Source organism: Homalodisca vitripennis, chromosome 5 (assembly GCF_021130785.1).
Source record: "Homalodisca vitripennis isolate AUS2020 chromosome 5, UT_GWSS_2.1, whole genome shotgun sequence".
Taxonomy (NCBI): Eukaryota; Metazoa; Arthropoda; class Insecta; order Hemiptera; family Cicadellidae; genus Homalodisca; species Homalodisca vitripennis.
Window position 1 is genome coordinate 87,406,840 of NC_060211.1, and position 20,601 is coordinate 87,427,440.

The window sequence follows — 20,601 nt, forward strand, 5'->3', positions numbered from 1 at the left end:
AACTGAATCATCAGATTTTTTTTGTTAGGAATGTTTACTACCTCATAAGAACATGAATAATGCAATGTTATCATGGATGAGGCTGTCACATGTGTGAGACATCATAGAGTCATGATGATGAGTGTACAAATCATTAACAGAACATAACTTAATTTCCATTCAGTTTGTGCAATAAATATATCATATTGGTTATTGTTCCTTTATTTTTGTTTCTTTCTTAATTACTAACTATTAAGAAGACTAACTAATTAATTATTGACTTAATTTCATGTGAAACACACAAACCAATACTTTAAGTTGTGGTAATACAACCTAAGTTTGAAGTAGCCAATGCAAGCTTCATCTTTAACATACTAATTATTGGTTGATTGGAAATCTCCACAATTCAGATAAATCAGATTATTATTCCTCTATATTTGTTTCTGTCCTCTTAATTACTATCACTATTTGTGAAGACTAACAACTACTAATTATTGGTTGATTGGACATCTCCACAAATTCAGATAAATCAGTTTATTATTCTTTTATGTTTATTTCTGTCCTCTTGTGTTTTTGTGGAGACTATAGTTTTTGGAAATATTCCTCAGCACATCTGTGCTGGCAAGACATAATGGATTAATTTCATTCCAAGTTTTGATTTTCTGGCAAATGCTGCAATAATTGTGTATATTATGCTGTTTCCATCAGATATGTATTATTAAAATTACATATCAATAACATCCATCAAAGCAAATTTTGATGCACTGGTGAGTTTTAGGAGATCTTATGGTTAACCATGATGAAAACAAGAAAATAGCTGAATAAATACCTTTTTAAACAAAATAAGGGCAATCATATGAGATTTTAACAAGTGAGACTTTTATTCATAGGCTAAAAAGAAAGTATAGTAGACTGGAGTAAATTTTAAAAGTCAGTGACATTTGACTTCGCACACTCTTATACTGTAGTACCCTTGCTAGCTTACCGGAATGTTCAGTTGAACCCTGCTATAAAACCTAACTTACTGAACAGAAGTGTTAATATATCACGTGGCAAGATATCTCGAAAAAGATTTAATCTGTAAACATTTGTTTTCTGTATGGTTGTATGTATATCTGTCTATCTGTCCACAGGATATCAAGAGAATGAATTGAACTATATAGATCTGAAATTTTACGTGCAACTTTAGCAAAGCATGTTATGCGATACGTGGTGTAGTTAGCGTACTTTTACCTTATATGAAAGTGGATTAAAGCGTAATAATCTTTAATGTATCAACATTTCATGATTTTACCATTCCCCTTATAGCATAAAGACCACGGAAAGTTTTACTAATTACAAAATCCACATGCTCATCATTGTTGAAGCCCGGAAACTTTGCATCCTGCACTTGATTCAATATCTCATCTTGTAAAAATATTGTGGGCATAAATTTATATCAATATGTATTGACTGGTTTAAGTAGTAACAAACATGTGACATTGTCAGTACATCAAACTATGCACTATCTATAGTTAGCAACTCACTACCTAGCCATTACCTAGATATTTGACTAAAAGCTTCAATTATAGCACCATTTAAATACTTATTTATAGAATAGTACTTTTTGTACTATTATCCTTGAAAAGTTGAATTCATTAACTGAACTATACAAATAATAGGACACTATTGATAAGGATTTCTGAAATGGAGAAAGAATTTCATAGAAAAATATAATGGTAGTATACATATGTATAGTTTATTAGCATTGATCAATAGCAGGTGATGTAATGCGTAATTTTGTATAGAGTACGTACAATTTATACCTGTAGTCAATACTGACAGGTAACATTATCAGGCCAAATCCATGATGAAGTGAATCACCAGATAGGCCATGAGCTGATAAGCACTCCCTTCTGTGATAACAGGAGAGCCAGTTTGGATTGACGGAGTGAGAGTGTTGTGTGCTGTGTATTCAGGTGAGTCTGGGCGTGTTTCTGACTGTACATATGCTCGGCCTGTACCTGGAGACTCAAGTTGAAATGTTTGTTGCAGACAAGAGACGACGAAGTGAACGACGAGTGGCAGTGAGCAGTGAATGGGAGTGATCAGACCACAACCCTTGCGCTCCTCCAACGACACAGTGTACAGGATGACGACTGAACAAGACATCGACTGCGGGTAATCCTTTTGTTGCTCGTATTTGCTGTTATTTCTACTGAGAGGATTGAAACTAACGTATTAAAGTACACAAAACTTTATCTAAGGCCATGTTAACTTTGCTCACCAATCTTAAACTTCCTGAGCTGTTTTTCTTTTCACTTTGGATAAGAAGCTGAATAAACACCTCATTGTACTTAGTTCTAAAAGGATCTGTGAGCTTGCTTCTGGAGTGCAGGCTATTCAGGATGTGTTAGTTTAAAGATAGGGACCACCTCCTGAGGATCCCTTGAAGAGAGATAGAGGGCTCTCAATCTCATGTCTCAGTCATTTCACCTTATTATATCCAAATATACTAAGAAAGGTCTGAATACTGTGTAAATTTATATTCATTTTTTGTAGAATATTGTCTTCAAATCACTTTTAAGTTATATTATTTGTTTGGTTTATTTAAAAAAATATATATGAATGATGTTGAAAATTTTACAAAAGTAACATAACAGTTTTTAATTATTACTTAATAAAAAGGATTTGTTCCTACATCACCCATAAATATAATATACAATCTATTGACATCTTAAAAATAATTATTATCTTACATACATTTATAGTACCATAGTTAAAATGTAGTTTTAGTTATTTCAAAATCAGGTTCAATAACGATAGACACAAATGTATTAAATTGTGATAAAAAACACAAGATAAATCATTGCAGTAATTACATCCTTCTTGTGTGGGAAACACAGGCAACATGGAAGGTCAGTATGGGAAGAGTCAGAGAGGTAACAATTGTCGAGTCAATTCCCATGAAACCAGAAACATCTGGAATGGGCCAGAATTTAACAATTAGTTGCTCTGTATTTTCACATAAATTCCAAAAGTGGATGTTAAGATGTAATGTCAGCGTACATTTGACACTTGCTACTTGTAGACACTGAACTAACTACCCAGTTAACATCAAGTTACTTTTACGTCTGTGTACACAAGTGATTAGACAGTTCACTTAGTGTACATGATCAAAAGTACTTTGTATTCAGTCACAGCTGTTAAAAATGATTTATTTTTAGCATCATACATCACAGTTTGTATTCAATTTTATTTTTAGTCCGTTCTTCTAAAACTTCTGTTTTTTGATAATGTAACAACTATGAGAACAGTAAAATTATTTGTTAACTAAAAACTATTGAAAGATCATATAAATTCTCTTGTTTATTCCTAAACTATCTACTAGGCTTGAGATCAGCCAATTGCAATGGCTGTCATGACATAATTTGTTATGTATTTGCCAATTGCAATCCATAATCCTTAGACTCCAAACCACCATACTTTAACAACCGATCTATATACTGTGTAAGGACTTATGTAACATGATGCGAATTTGTAACACGAAACTATTGTAGTTATTAATTGATTCAAAGTAAACTTAGTGTTGAAATAATACCGCCACATACTTTAGATAGATTCACTAGCCAGCCTTATTCAATAACACTTTTTAAGATTGCCATTCCCATTTGTGCAAAACTTTTATCTCAGTTACCAAAACAAAAGTATGGATATATTTATCAAAGAAAGTAATATATATTTTTTTATGAACTTACAATGATATGTTTTTTTATTTACAAAACAATACTCAAGATTTTTAAATGTTATGTTAATTATTTTAATATACATTAACTAACAAAAGGTTGTGTTTTTGTCAAAATAAAACAATTGTAATCTTAAAAAGGTTTCAAAACAAATTAATTAACAGCATTTCTTAATTTTAATGTATAATATCCTGCTCATTCTAAGTGTTCACTTTTATTTAACATGTTCAACATACACATATAAGTATCTAAAACTTTTAATAAATTTGGGAATATGGTAGACGAATCTCAAAGCAAAATTTTAAAATGTTTAGAATTCTTAGATAATTTACTAAAACTTTTTTTGTGTTTCGAAAAATTCAAGTTGTGAAAAATGTCAGTAGTATATCAGCCGTATGACTGAACCGATAACTACAATTATTGGTTAGTCTAACCAATTCAGACAGAACTTGTTATAGGAATAGTACTTACATATTATTAACTTGTACATGTTGATTAGCTAGCCAATTATACTAAATTGTATACCTTTAATGTTTTCAAGATGGTGGCCTTTCAAAGTTTGAAAGAGAATTGTTACATCTCTTACTTATTAGGTATTTTAGAGCAGAACTGAAAAGGATTTTATAATACTTAAGTTTTTTATCAACTTTTGTTCTTATAAGTTTTTTAATGTTTCATGTCAGATTACAGTTCAGTACTAAGGTAAGGCTTAAAGCTATTGAAAAAATGAAGTCCGATACATATTCTCTGGACAGAAATAGAAGTGTAAACTTCAAGTTGTCTAAACGTTCAATAGTTTATCTTTTTTTAATGCAGTGTGTGTGGTTTTACTTGTGACATGTAGATTTGTAGGTTTGAGTTCTGTAACTGAGATTTATTTTTAAACTGTAATTTAATTAATCTATTTTAATTTTCATGCAATATATAATGGAATGGCTTAATCACGTCAGAAATAAATAGTAAAACTGAATATAATTTTCTTTAATACAACTTTTATTAGTTTGAATTAATATATTAATGAAATAGACATGTTCTCTACTCTATAAAACCTCTTGTCATTGTTCTAGATGCACCTGTAATGGTTACAAACTGTTCCAAGGGCTGCAAAGGTTCGCCAAGCCTTCTGTTTTCGTGGCAGTGCTCATCACCTTTGCTCTGGTTCTTGGAGCTATACAAGGGTTCTTCAACGTCCATTACACGACCAACTCAATCAATGCCTCATTTGGCCTTGTCGGTGAGATTCTCTAACTACTTCAGAAACTACACATATGAGAGCCATCCAGAAAGTGCACTTGTTTAGTAGTGCAAGAAGTACTGTAATGAGAAATGATCTCCATTTTCATATCACTGTGCTCATTAATTTAGTTCTTTGTTTAAAGTTTGTTTCTGATGATGGATGATTTGAAAGGGTAATAGGATTCTGGACATTTCCCACCATTATATGTTACAAAATGTAATTTAGTCTGTCTGTCACTTGTGTGATACAAAGCATCATACTGCAGTTATAACCTCAAAATCATGAGTGCCACCTTGTGATTTCATTCTTATCTTGCTAGTTTATTTCAAGAAGCTTGGTACAACCATTACTTCTGAAGTCTTCTGTGAATCTTTAAAGAGCAATCCAAAACGAGATCATGATCTTCTCACATTTGATATGTTCCTAGTGATTTTAATTTATTCAAATGGAGAAGTAACGTTTGCATCCTAGCAGTTCACCAATGATAAAAAACTTCTAAACATTGTGACAGGTTGGAAGATACTCGTATCTGTGCAGAAGGTATTTTGAAAATGATATGACAAATGTTTGAATCCGTATGGAAATTATATGGGACTTTTGTTTAATATCTACTTTTAAGTTTTATACATTAAAATAGTTGTTTTGTTTTTATTTTAAAAAAAGTTTACATTCTGGATGGCTCTTGTATCAAGACAAATGAATGCCTGAGCAACTATGTACCAAGATACGAGTACTATTACACAAATTAACATTAAACTCACTTAAAAGCTAACTAAATATTGACAATTTTTTGCTTTTACAAAAAGTTTTGAATCTTTGAAAGTATTTGACAACATGTATAAATTTTTAGTTTTTAATATTTTTTGTTGACTTTAGCGCTTAAAATAGGAAATGTTCATTCCAAAATTTACATTCAAATGTATCCCTTTAACATTACACCGAAATATGCTAAAATAAAAAATCTTGTACATGACTATAAGTCCTGTAAATAGTGATGTGAGGTTAGCCGGTTCTAATATGTAAGGAAATAAAATGAAACTGAGTAAATGTATTGTATACTCTATTTTATTCTATACTCATAGGAGGCACATAAAGAGTTACAGATAGTTTGTTGTAGACGTTAAAAATTATTAATTTGTACTAAACTTACCATAATTATATTTTAAAATGTCAACATTTCAATGTTAATTTTTGTGCTTAGCATAAATAGCAGGAATTACAGAAGGCAGGATGTTGGCTGAAAAGACTTTATTAAGGAAATGTTCTCAATATATCTGTTATTTACATTTTTGTTTTTTACTACAATGGACATCTACTGGATTTTGGCCAATATGGAAACAAAACATGTATTCCATCCTATTTTTTATTTATTCTAATCGGTTATCAAATTACACTTAGCCCAAACAAGCTCAATTTATTATTTTTATTTTTCAACATATAATTTATTATTATATGTTTTCACAAAGATAACCTTCATGAAGAAGTAATTATTCTTAAGATGTCATAAATTTATTTTATTGCACAACATCACAAATCACTGTAGGTATTGTAACCTAAACTTAGACAGTTGCGTGTATACTAGCCTTGCGTCTCACTAGGTCTTATCTAGTAGAACAAATAAAATGTAATGTTCCACAGGTAGATAAGATGTGGTAGTGGTGTAGAACAAATCTGTGCTTGAATTTCTTCAGTTAAGCCATCATTTAGCGTCTTGCTTACTCATAGCCATTGCTAACTAAGACCATTATAGTTGTAGAATTACCAACAATCGTTGGAGGTATTGTAACGGAAGCTTACACAGTTGTGTGTGTACTAGCCTTGGGTCTCCCTAGGTCTTATCTAGTAGAATAAATAAAATGTAATGTTTCACAGGTAGATAAGATGTGGAGAGTAGTTGGTGTACTGAACAAATCTGTGCTTGACTTTCTTCAGTTTAAGCATCATTTAGCGTCTTGCTTACTCATTGTCATTGCTAACTATAGATAAACCGCTTGCAAAGAAACCTGTGCAGAAGCAAATATCTGAGCAGCCACGTGCAGGAGGGCCTCCCTCCAGTGGTGGGGAGTGGGACAAGCATTTCCTTGTCTCTGTTTGATCAGCTGTGTGGATCATGTCTCGTGCCTTCTTTTTACACTGCAGCTACTTAGCTATTCTATAGGCATATTGTATTTTTGTATGTAGGCCTATACAAGCGTAAAATATTAATTGAAAAGACTAATATACCCAAAGACATATCTGGGAAGTTTGTGTTTTAATGTGAGGTTAGCTGCTAAGTGGCAGTGGCCAGGTCAGCGGACGAGTGCCGAACAGTGGTGGGGATACTGGGAGAGGGCGGCATCACAGCAGTGGAGGGGTATATTACCCTACCCTCCGTGAACTAAAAGCGCCCAGTATCTTTTTGAAAGATGTTTACCTATAAGACCTTTATAGTTGTAGAATTACCAAAAATCACTGGAGGTATTGTAACTGAAGCTTACACAGTTGTGTTTGTGTGTGTGTGCATGCGTGCTTGGCTTGCGTTTCACTTGGTCTTATCTAGTAAAACAAATAAAATGTAATATTCCACAGCTAGATAAGATGTGGAGAGTAGTTGTTGTCATGAACAAATCTATGTGTGGCTTATATCAGCTAAGCACCATTTAGCTGTCCTGCTTACTCATTGTAATTTCTAAATGGGACTTTATTAGTTGTAGAATCTGTTCATTTATAAATGACTACAAACTTTGGTATTATACTGATTTGTCATAAAATGTGTATATTGTAACTAACTGTTACTACAAAAATTACTCCTCCCATTAATAATATCTTATAGCTTTAGGTTTTTAAATATCTGTGTAGCTTAAAAAAACAAAGAATATTATTTCTCTTGGAAAAGGTGTGTCCACCCACGTTGAGAAATAAAGCTAATTTAATGGATTTAGATAGAGTTAATGGTTTTTCTAACAATGCACACAACTTTAAGCTATAATTATAGCTTATACACTTTTTTAAGTTTTATGAATAAACTCAATTTCAAATAAGGAAGTAACAAAACATCAAAATTGAAGACATGTCATTATTTATTGAGAAACTAAATTTTAAATGTATAAATTTAAATATATTTTCAACACCATAAGTACAGCTGTAATCCTACAAATGTTCTGAGAAAGTACAAAACTAAATTTATATTACATCTAAAGTTTGAATGTAATTAACTGTAATATTATAAAAATGTTACATACTACGAGGGGTATTAGAAAAGTAAGGTTCCCTATGCCGCCGAGACAGAATGCGATATGTTGGGAGAAATCTGGCAACACTGTCTTACTCATCAGTTGTCCCTCTCTCTATCCATACCACTCGCGCCTCGCTACGTCCAACAGTGCCGGCCCAGCTGACTTCGAAGATGGAGCTCCCTATCGTTGTTACCGCCAGATGCGAACTCGTGCTGTGATACGTTTTTTAAATGCAAAACAGATTTCACCTATTGAAATTTATCGTCAGTTAATCGAAGTTTATGGGGAAAACTGCATATCTGTTCAACACATTCGGAAATGGTGTAGAGAATTCAGTGAAATTCACGATGAAAACCGAAGTGGACGCCCTTCAGTTTCAGATGGAGTTGTTGAAAAAGTTGAGACAATATTGCTTGAAGATCGGAGAATCACCATTCACAGGAACAACAGTAAACTCTGACAGATTTTGCGACACATTAAGAAAACTGAGACGCGCGATCCAGAACCGCCGGAGAGGAAGATTGTCCAGTGGTGTGAGGCTTCTCCATGACAACGCTCGACCTCATGTCTCACGTCAAACTCAAGAACTGCTGACAAATTTTGGCTGGACTGTTGTGACCCATCCCCCCTACAGCCCAGACCTAGCCCCAAGTGATTATCACTTATTCCCAAAATTAAAGGAACACTTAGGTGGCCAACGCTTCAGTACCGATGATGAAGTCAAGGAAGAGGTTACTCGATTCCTCAAAGGATTGGCGGCCGAATTCTACAACATGGGGATAGAAAAGTTGGAGCATCGTCTACAAAAGTGTTTGGACGGAAACGGTGATTATGTGGAAAAATAGCTTAACTTTTAAGTTTTAAATTGATGTATAACACTAAGTAGGTATATAGAGCAGTCTATTAAAAAATCATGGGAACCTTATATTTATAATACCCCTCGTATTTATGTCTATTATATAGATACTTTTAAGTCCAGCTTAGGCCTTACTCAATCTATTATAGTGAAAATTAAGTCAATCAGTGAATGTTATGAAATAATACTTATATAATTTATTTTTAATGAAATAAATAACATAAAATATACCCATTTCACATTATGAAAACACATTGAATAAAATACATTTTTTTTGAAAGGGTACAAATCCAATACAATATTTAACTTACTTAGTTGTAATACTTAAAACTTACATTTTCTAAGAAATAATACAATAAGAAACGTAAATTCCAAAAAAATAAGTAGGGCCTTAAAAAGTATTGCCTGTGTTGAGGTTCCTTCTCTTAAAGTGAACATTAATAATTATACTAGCAAATACTAGATAACCCCGAATCAACCACTATACTTCACATAGACTGTGCACCACTATCAGGAGGAGAGGAAGTTTTCCAAGGCACCGGTGAAGAACATTTCCAACCTAACATAAAAGAAAAGCTCTGCTGCTCCACCCCCAAAACACAAGGGTTAACTGTGAGCAGTACCGGCCTAGCAAACAACTCATTAAAAGAAGAATTGGAGCACAGTCTCACTGAAAACAAATCTTTTGCAAATGACACTCATACTATCGTGGAGAAAATACAAAATCTAGTAAATCCTGAGGAAGCCAATCTCAATTTGTCTTTATCTCTTGCAGCTGAGGCAGGTAGTGTCCTTCTACAGGAGAATACAAAGCTAAAAGCAGAAAACAATAAGCTGCTTGAAAAATGCATGAGACTCGAGGCGGAGCTGGCAGATACTTCAGAAAAGACAGAGAAAATGGAGCTAACTGAAGAAAAATATAGAAGCAAAATCGAGAATTTACACCAAGAACTGGCAAAGTTACAGAGCCAGCTAGACAAAGAGAGAAATAACCAAACAAAGCTCCAAGAATTTTTTGAAGAACAAGACAACAACCAACGCAAACTTATTGACAATCTAGAGAAAACAATTTTTAACTTAGAAAAAACTATAAAAGAACTCACTTCCAAATCGGAGTCAATAAAATCAGTAATCCCTCAAGCTACCAATCGGGACGTTGGTATTCAAACATGCTCACATACAGGAGAGACTCTCTTACCATTGATAACAATTACCGAATTGACTGCCCTTAAAAGAAGGCAACATGAAACAGAGTGTGAAATACAAAAATTAAAAGAACAAGTTGGGAAAACTTGCTCTCAAACCCCAAATCCCCACAAAATGACATCACATCTAAGTCAGAAAAATAACTGCTCTAAATTTAATGTATCAAAAAAAATCTCCAAAAACAAAAAGAAGACTCAGTTCAGTGTAGCATTGCAAGTTGCCAAATGCAAGGAGGCTGCAACACTCCAAGGACAGGACTCAAGAAAACAACCAGGGCGACAAGCCTCTGAAACGAGTCCTCTGACGACACCAACATCAGCAATGCCTGGCCTTAAAATAACTTCACCTTCCACATCTTCCCATAAGATCTCAAGATCACCACCAGCTTTAGCAAAAATCAGAAAAGAAGGAGAAAGTATCGAGGAGTTCTTCAACCGTCACATTGATGAGTACAAGGACAATATTAACATTTATAAAGACAATGTAAAAAAATACGGCAAACCCTCTGTATTATGTGAAACTGCCACCTCATATATGCCTAACCAGTCTCCTACACAACCAGGACCTCAGACTCAAACCTCTTCACAGGATGCGACCCACCAACTTGACTCTTTTTTAGAAAAAACCAAAATCAAGTCCACAAGGACATAGCTGAGCCGAAATTAGCAACAGCACAAGAACTAAAAATAAATCAAAATCCCCAAAATATAAATTCTTCCAAACCTAGGAATAAGCACCAGAAACTTATGATTGCACACCAAAATATTGATGGCCTTCAGAACAAAACCGACAGACTTGCTCATTTTCTCCACAACAACAAACCAGACTTACTAATACTTACTGAGCATGGCTTAAACAACGAAAAGCTGGAGAGCACTAGAATCCTTGGCTACAGACTTATAGGCAGCTTTAATAGACAACAACACAGAAAAGGTGGAGTGGCTGTCTTTGCAAACTTAAACCTTAAAAATAAAATTACAGTAATATCCTTATCAGGAACCACATCAGAACTTATATGTGAAACCATCCTTCTAAAAACTGAGATGAAACAAGGATTCTTGCACCTTTTAGGTTTATACAGGCCACCTAGTAGCAACTTGGAAGAAGCATTAGATATTTTATCATCTGAATTGGACAAAATAACATCTTTTAAAAACCCGGTACTCGTAATAGGGGATGTCAATGTAGACAACCTGGTGGCAAGCAACGACAGAAGAAACTTGGACGATATGATTCACGGCTATGGACTGAGCAGACTTCACCTACCCCCTACAAGAATAACCAGTCACAGCAAGACTTCTATAGATTTCATATGCACAAACATTAACGAAACTGAAATATCAACCAGAGTGCTAAAAACAGGCCTCTCAGATCACACTGCCCAGTTATGCTTTATCTCTACAAACATGACAAGCCCCACGCAGACACAATCATACAAAAGACAATTTAACACAAGAACCGTGGAAGAACTGAGGTATAATCTACAAGCACAGGACTGGTCACAAGTTATGCTCACAGACAATGTGGATGCTGCTTATAAAGCGTTTCATGGGATCCTCCAATCTGCAATGAACATAGCCTGCCCTCTCAAAATAGTAAAACATAAAAGAAATCCCACCAAGGATATATGGGATGATGAAAGCCAGGCGCTAAAAAATGCATACTTAGAAGCACTAAATCGAGAACACATTACGGGCCATCCTGACGACAAAAAAGAAACAGCCCAAAGGAAAAAATCCTACGATTTAAAACTAAAAACACTAAGAAAACAGCTTAACTCCTCCTACATTGAAAGATCTGACAACAAATCAAAAGCCATGTGGAAAGTGATTAATAATGAAAGAAAAGAGAGATCAGAAAAAACTCAACTTGAACGCTTAAACATACAGGACTACGCATCAGACTCTCCAATAGACATTGCCAATTACTTAAATAGCTTCTTTGCTACAATTGCTGACAGAACACTTGATACCAAAGGAAATGAACAACGAACAACACACACAATAGAACCAAATTACATACCCCAAATACCAAGACTAATTTTCCAGGAGACAAATGAAATAGAAGTCGGAGACATCATAGACACCTTAAAATCAAAAACATCAACAGGAGACGATGAAATATCTTCTAAATTGGTCAAACAATGCAAACATGAAATTATCACTCCACTAACAACTATTATAAACAAATCACTTTTACAAGGGACTTTTCCCAGCGGGTTGAAACTCGCAAAAATTTATCCAAAATATAAGACTGGAGCAACTGACGAAGCCACCAGTTATCGGCCAATCTCACTTATCTCCACTTTTTCCAAAATCCTGGAGCGAGTAGTGCTAACTAGACTACTGGACCATCTCAAACAGCACCACCTTCTTACTCCGAGACAACATGGTTTTGTAAAAGACAGATCTACAGCAACAGCACTGGTCCAACTAATTGAAACCATCATTGATAAATTGGAAGCAGGATATATAGCCACAAGTATACTTTTGGACTTTACCAAGGCCTTCGATTGTCTAGACCACAAGCTCATTACAAAAAAACTGCAAACTCTGGGAATCATTGACAAAGAAATAGACTGGTTCAAGAGCTACCTCAGCAATAGGACACAGATTGTGGAAATTACTTACACTACACACAACACAGTCAAAAAAGTAAAATCTGAACCACTACCAGTAAGCAGAGGAGTGCCGCAAGGCTCTGTTCTTGGACCTGTCTTGTATATCCTTCTGACTAGCGACTTTCCAGAATACCTTCAAAACTATTGTGAAATGGTAATGTACGCTGATGATACAGCCCTTATTGTAGCAAACAAAAACAAAGATCAACTAGACATTGACTCCTTTGTAGCTTTCAATATGGCTAAACAATATTGCAACCTAAATGATTTGGTTTTAAATGAATCAAAAACCCAACAACTAATTTTTACAGCTACTCAAAATAACTATCATGGTCTCCCAGAAGTAACTACAATAGAATTCGGAAAATATTTAGGACTCACCTTGGACCGAAATTTATCTTGGGAACCACACATCAACCAGCTCTGTCAAAAACTAAATAGCAGTCTTTACGCAATAAGGAGAATTGCACAAATCAGCAACACTGATGTAGCTATGACAGCATACTACTCGTTGTTTGAATCTCACTTGAGATACGGCCTGATAGCCTGGGGAGGCACGACAATCTCAAATCTCCAAAGGGTGCTGGTTCTACAAAAAAGGACAATTAGAGCTCTAAAAGGACTAGGACCACTTGACACATGCCGAACAGCCTTCAAAGAACTGAGAATTCTGACTGTAGTAGGACTCTACATCCAAGAGACAATCCTCTATACAATCAAATCAGGGCAAGCAAGGACTGGAGACAGACACTCCTATAAAACCAGACACAGGAGCAACTTTCTCCTAAATCAACATCATCTCAGCTTATTTGAGAGGAAACCTTCTTATCGAGGAGCAATGTTCTTCAACATTCTACCTGAATCCCTAAGAAGACTGCCAGAAAAGAACTTCAAAGCCTCCTTGAGAAACTGGCTACTGGAGCGACCAATTTACACAATCCAAGAATTTGTTCAATGTAGAACACACAATTTTTGACAAACAATAACTCATACACCAATTGTAACATAAACATGACTTTTGCCCTGTTCTCCAAGAATATGTGCAATAAAGAATATTCTATTCTATTCTATTCTAATAAAATTGCACAAAATCAATGTATTTACAGATGTTTAACAAAAATATGTATAAATAAAAATCTATGTTAATCTATGTAAATTAAAAACTAATTTAAAAAGCTTACAGTTATGCACGTACATATTAATATTAACAAATATGGTTTTATATCATAACAATTAATATATAATAATTAAATAATAAAGGCCACACCTTTCAAAATTCTCAAAATATATAATTTTTCATACTTGTAAAATATGAAAAATACTTGTTCTCATGATGCAAAAGCCAATTTTACAGTTCCACAGAAAATCATTTTTATTTTTTAATATTCAGCAGATTAGATAATACAACGATTTTACTGAGCGATTTTTTACTATAAAAATGAAACATTTTGTAATGAACATCAAATCTAGTTTTAGAACAGGCATTAATTCAATCATGTATGATAATACTTATAACTTTTTAATAAAGAAACAAGCTAACTTATGTTGCTTTAGATTTGAGTACGGTTACTACCACACATTCATTCATTCTTTACACAGTTTGAGAATCAGCTATTTTGTATTTTACTGCCACTAAAACAGACCATAAATGTGTCCAAGTGAGATTTAGTTTCCACATGATTGATGGGTGTTCAGTGTTTCCTCATCCTTATCATCACAGTTTCCAGCATCTTTATCTAAAAAGATTGCACTACATTGCTCATAATTTATCAATAAGTGTGACATATCCTCTACCTATGTCTGCTTCCAGCCAACTCTCAATGTTGATATCAACATCTGAACAACCTTCATTACGCCATAGCCTCTGTCACGGTTTTATAGGGCTGCTGTAAGATGCCCTCAAGATTTTGAAGCTATATAGCCTACAAAACAGTTTAAAAATTAATTTGTTTTAGAATTTACTCTACATTGTTTTTTTTTTTTTTTATTCAATAGCTAGCAAGTATATCATGTGGTTGCTTAACATTCTTAAGAACACACTGTTCCATCGACTTTATCTCTGCAGTTACATCAGGTTGTAAGTACTTTATTGTGATGTCTCTTTTAATATTTATGTCTCTATAAATATTTCACCACACTAGAGACATAAGACTTGTGGAACATGTCTAAAAACTACACTGTCCATCCATGCACTTCTTTGGGATTGATAGCTAACTGATAATGGCACACAATTTACTATTCTGTGCTCAGATTTTATCGATTTCCCTATTAAAAGAACAAAAAATGAATGTTTGTCTAACATTTTGGGCTAACATTTCTAAGCTTTTTGCCGATTTATCAATTTTCATGGCCAGTGTTTGCTTGCTAAAATTATGTAAAATAAAGTGTTTTCACCACCGTTATAAATTTGATCTACTGATCTGCAATAGAAAAAAAGAACTGGTGTTTTCATATTTACTTCCCCCTTTAGCCCGAATTGGCATTACCTTGAATTGATGTTGACAATAAACAGTAACCAGCTGAAATTTACTGTGCAATACAGGAATCAAATTAAGGAGTACTTGATTCTATTTATATATCCTTTTCTTTTAACACTGGTTGATAATTTAGAATAATGTTGTAATCTAAATGATCTGGAAACAAATAATTCATATTTATTGAATCTATCCATACTTACTACAGTGAAAATCCAATGATTTAAGTTTTCCGATAATGTTGAATGAGGCAACTAATACATAGCTTTTGCAGAATGGCTCATGTTGGGCTCACAGGTGATCCAAGGACTGATCATTGTACCGATCGCGTACGCCGGAGGCCGTAGACACCGTCCTGTCTGGCTTGCTGCTTTGGGCGGCTTTCTTGTCATTTCGTGCTTCATTTTTGGAAGCATAATTTTGGCAGAATATGAAAACACTGAAGTGGTCACTACCTACAGTTTAAAGCAAGGTGAGTTTCTTGTAATTGGTATCGTTTGGTAACCTCATGTTGAATAGTTGAGAAATTTTTACAAGAAGTGTTGTTATGTGTATGTCTATTTTCACCAAATAGTGGGTTTACAAACTGCTTTGTATAAGTTACTGTTTCAAAAATATATAATCCGTTAACTTTCAAAATACCAAGATTCACAAGAAGACATTATACTGAACATTTATCTAACAAACTGTACATATTCCTTATTTTTATTGTAATAAAATTCTGTCTAAATTTCCCTTTGTGATACTCTCTTATATGTACTAAAGCTGTAGATTAGATGAGAACTACCATGGAATAATATATTTTTATGATAAATATTGGGTTTAGTAACTGAACCATCAATGAATGATTTAATATCATCTTTACAATATTTCTATTAACATATCAATTAATTGCTAATACTAAGAATTTTAAGTATGGTAAACAAATTAAAAGTACAGGGCAACATATCAGTATTCCTGAGGATCTGGTCATGAATGATGAAGCATTGAGAATTGAAATTTTAAAGGAAAATATTAAAAAGATTATTCTTCCTGTATTTAAACAATCATTCTTTCCATATTTGGATGATAATTCTGCCCATATTTAGAATTTGTACCTAGTCAGGATAACCAATCAATGCATTATCTTTTCATCTGGTATTGTCATAATTGTTGTTGTTATAATTAACATTTAAAAAAGGTTTATTTTTAATTTTATTGACTACTATATCATAAATATATACATTAATGATAATTGGGATTCCAGATTTTACAAAAATAGGTTTACTACTCCATAACCATTTTTATAAGAATACTTCATCCATTCTTTTATAATTACCATATATAATTATTATATCTAAAAATAGATTGAATGAAAAATGTAAAATATGCAGATTTTCTATAATTATAAAAATTTTAAAGATTATTTTAGTTGTAGGATATTGCAGCCAATGTCACAAGTAAAATCTAAGTTTTGTAGTTCACACATGTTAGATTCCTAAAAAAATTGTACAAGAAAGTCATGTTTTACATTATTCACCATTTAATCACCTTAAGCTAAATAACATGTGTCATCTTTTATATTAATAGAAAAAAAATCAATTTGATAAAAACTAAATTTATCCAAAGGTAATAGTCAATTAGGATAATTTAAAAAGTTGATCAAACTGCTCAGCAAACTATTAATTCCATATTAGCCTTAAAGTGATTTAAAATTTTAGTTTTTAATATATCCACAGAATAATAAATCTTTTTAATAGTTTGTAGTACATATACTTCCTGTAACTGTGGTTTTAGTAATTTGTTTCTAATAGTTAAGTACATTACTTTTATGGTGTCATTCTATGAACAGTATACATCTTCATAAATAAAGAAATATTAATTGAATTGAACTAATGAATGAATTGACACATTGATGCAGACCCAACTCTATGTGTGAAGTATACTGAGCGTGTGGTACAATATAAGGAGAACCAGGACTGGACAACGCTAACTGCGGTGTACCTGCTGAGCCTCAGTCTTGGTCTCGCCAATATCTGCTTCTTCGCTTTCGCTATCACTTACCTGGATGACAATGTAGACTCTGTCAACAGCCCCGGCATCATTGGTTAAGTACATCCAATTCTTCATTACTGTTGAAAACTGTTATCTCAGACTTGTATAAGTTACTTCTATATCAACAGCTTTATTTTTTGTTGTTGTTAAATATGTTAAGTACCTTTGTTCTCAGTAGAAGAGCTTGCAGTCCCTCAGGCGAAAGCAAGTTGCATTGTATAAAATGCAATTTAGTTTTTCTTGAAATCAGTTTTGGATTTTTCCCAACGAAAAGCAGTTTACCATTAGTTCCACTAGTTAGTAAGTCCATACTCATATAACTATAACTTATATTCTTAAACTTTAAAGTATATACATTGCAAGGTCTCTTACCTTCTGTGGGTTTATGCAGCATGTATGTGTACAGTGTGCCTGTTTTGTGCAGTATTATGGTTTGTTCTCATCCTGACCAATTTGGATAATAAGGTACATACTTGAGATTTTTTTATGAACAACGTTTCTTCCGTGGCTTGCCTTTGGCGAATTCACCGCTATACTTTTATTGGTTTTTAATTTTTTGTACTTGCTTAAACTTATGCTTTGAGGTTTTTGATCACCTGAAGTTATTGAGGATAGATTCCAATCACTGAAACTTAGTGTCCTAATTTTGTAACATTTAACAATGTCAAATGTCTGAAATCCGATTATCTCTTCTTCTCCAGGTATCAAATTCTAAAATGAGGTTAAATATTTTTTTAAAGTAAGCAATTCATGTACGTAGCGATGAACAAAACAAAGTCAAAGTTAACACAAAGAAGTTGTACATAAAACAAGTAAAAGTGTATACCGTACGTGAATCTACCAATTCAAGGAAGAAAATTAAAATCACGACAACACAGATGTACTGCTGAAACACATGATGTACACACCATATCTACCAAGTTAAGAAAGTGCCTTCCTAACCTTTAACCTCCTTCTGTAATCATTTAAATTTTTGTTGGCAGACCATTTTCAAATATCAGCAAGGGTATTTTTTTAAAGTTACAAAATATATAAAATACCATGTCATGTTTTGCACAGTAATTTTTTAATTTAAAAATACTTAAATATTTTTAATCTGTTTATAACATTTTCAAAATAAACAATATAAGTAGGAGGGAACTATGTATTAAAAATGTGGTCATTTTTAGAAAATAAAGTCTGAGGTCGCCATTAACTGGCAACTTTTATGTAGTTTCTAAAAAAGTTTGTTGCATTATGTAGAAGCACAGAACAGTTAAAGTTAAAAATAATATAGGGCGCATAAAACAGAAAAAAATATTTTAAGTATTTTTCTGGTAATATCGTTGTTGCTAAGAAAACATATCACGTTGTGTGTAGAATCTTGGAGCATTGGAGCATATGATTCCGAAAGGCCTTGCGCAAAAATAAAAGTTATATATTGGAAAATGTTTTATTCATTTATATGAGTGATAGTAAATAAATATCACGTTGTATTCCCAAAAACATTAGAACTTACAAAATTAAGAACATTACTGATATAACAGTGTATCGAAGGGCCCAACGGAACATAACAAAAGTCTAATCAACCAATCCAACAAATCAACCAAATTCATCTTGTTTGTTACTATGTCATATGATAAAATATCATATGATTGTATTCAGTTTGTTTACAATTTTGTGTATTTTGCAATTTTATCATTGCTCATTTCCATCATGGTTACCTATAAGTCTAATGTAAAAACATTTAAATTTTATCTTTACCTTCATGTTTGACCTTTTTTTCCCAATGATTCTTCACTCATGTTTGTAAGTTTATATTCCTCGCTATAACTAATACAAGAGTGAGTGCACGTTCACTAGGCAGATAGCCGTCAATTACCAAAATGAGGTGGTCTTCATGAGGTGGATAACTATTGATTACTGAAATGAGGCAGTCTTCACTAGTTGGGTAACCACTAATTATCAGAATGAGGGTTAGAGGAAAACTAGTAAAATTAATAAGTGAACAATACAGCACTTATTAAGATCGTTTCAGTGATATCCCAAACTCTAAGGTCCTAAAAATTTTGATTTTATTCATTTCCACCATTACCAACCACAAACAGTGGATGTTATTTAATACTTTAAAAGTTAAAAATTGTACAAGAAAGTTTTCCAATAATAAGCCATGCAAGCCAAAATTTGACAGAATTTTAGTGTATATATCTGGACCAGAATGAAACTTGTTATAATATTGTTAGCTTTATTTAAAGTTTGTTTTTCACTCTATTGGGATGAAAGACATGTATCTTAGCTAAAGAACTGTAATTAAATTATTTAATCCTGGGTCTTTGAAGCCCTGTTCTTGACTCCTAGTTTGTAAATAGAATATCAATAAGGTTTGTAGCTAACAAAATGTATATTTTAACTTGAAAATATGTAATAAATTTATACGAGGAACAGTTTGGATTTCTGTTAATATGGACATCTTAACATATTGTTCCATTATTACTTATCTCAACTATAGAATACTAACAAGTATTTTCTTATCAGAGTAAATGATTTGAGAATAAAATATTTTTCCTGTAAAATTAAAATTATAGTACCTCGTCCACATTTGTTCATTTTGTGAGTACACAGACACAAGCAAACTATCCAGTATAGTGTTGACTGTGTTTGTTAAGTACATACTGGTCACATTAGATAGTGGTTACTGTTATGCATTTTAAGGTTGTTATTCTCCTAATAATGATTGTCTATTTTAACAATTTTGAAATCGCAAAAATATTTCTGAGAACTGTTTCTAATTTTTTGAAGCTATTCCCAAGATCTCAGATTTTGAATATTTTAGCCACTGCTATGCGTATCATGTGACATAGTAACAAACATAATTAAGTTACTTAGCGTAGGTACTATTTACTTTATAAATCAGAGATGTTAAGGTTTTTTAATTTACTGAACAAGACTTTTGAATTTATATTAATTTTTGTATATAGATAGTGTGGTAGGAGCTGAGGATAATTATACTAACAGTTTTGTGCACTATCAGGTATTGTGCTGGGTTTGCAACAGCTGGGGCCGCTGCTTGGCATGATGCTGGCCTGGCTCTGCTCTACCACCGTCGTCACTGGTATCCTCTGGATAGGTATTATCACGTGTTCTTTTCTCTTTTACATTGATTTTACTAATTTGAAATCGTTAAGTGTCAATATTAAAATAGTGTCATAATTAAAAATACCTAATTTTACATATTTTTGGTCATATTTATAAAAGTGTTCTTGTCAGGAATTTTTA

The 20,601-nt window shown here is 33.0% G+C and overlaps 1 protein-coding gene across 2 annotated transcripts in view; it reads left to right on the forward strand.

Moving 5' to 3' along the window:
- Positions 1-20,601, forward strand: part of LOC124362475 (solute carrier organic anion transporter family member 74D-like) — a 53,720-nt gene that overhangs the window by 3,732 nt on the left and 29,387 nt on the right. Inside the window, exons 1-6 of one of the 2 annotated variants that reach the window (XM_046817012.1) lie at positions 1,885-1,937; positions 2,014-2,139; positions 4,772-4,938; positions 15,587-15,784; positions 17,213-17,398; positions 20,357-20,452. In XM_046817012.1, the coding sequence (XP_046672968.1) occupies positions 2,057-2,139; positions 4,772-4,938; positions 15,587-15,784; positions 17,213-17,398; positions 20,357-20,452 (730 nt within the window). In that variant the 5' untranslated portion in view covers positions 1,885-1,937; positions 2,014-2,056. Of the gene's footprint in view, positions 1-1,884; positions 1,938-2,013; positions 2,140-4,771; positions 4,939-15,586; positions 15,785-17,212; positions 17,399-20,356; positions 20,453-20,601 lie in introns of those variants that run through there. The other variant, XM_046817011.1, reaches the window with a different exon arrangement.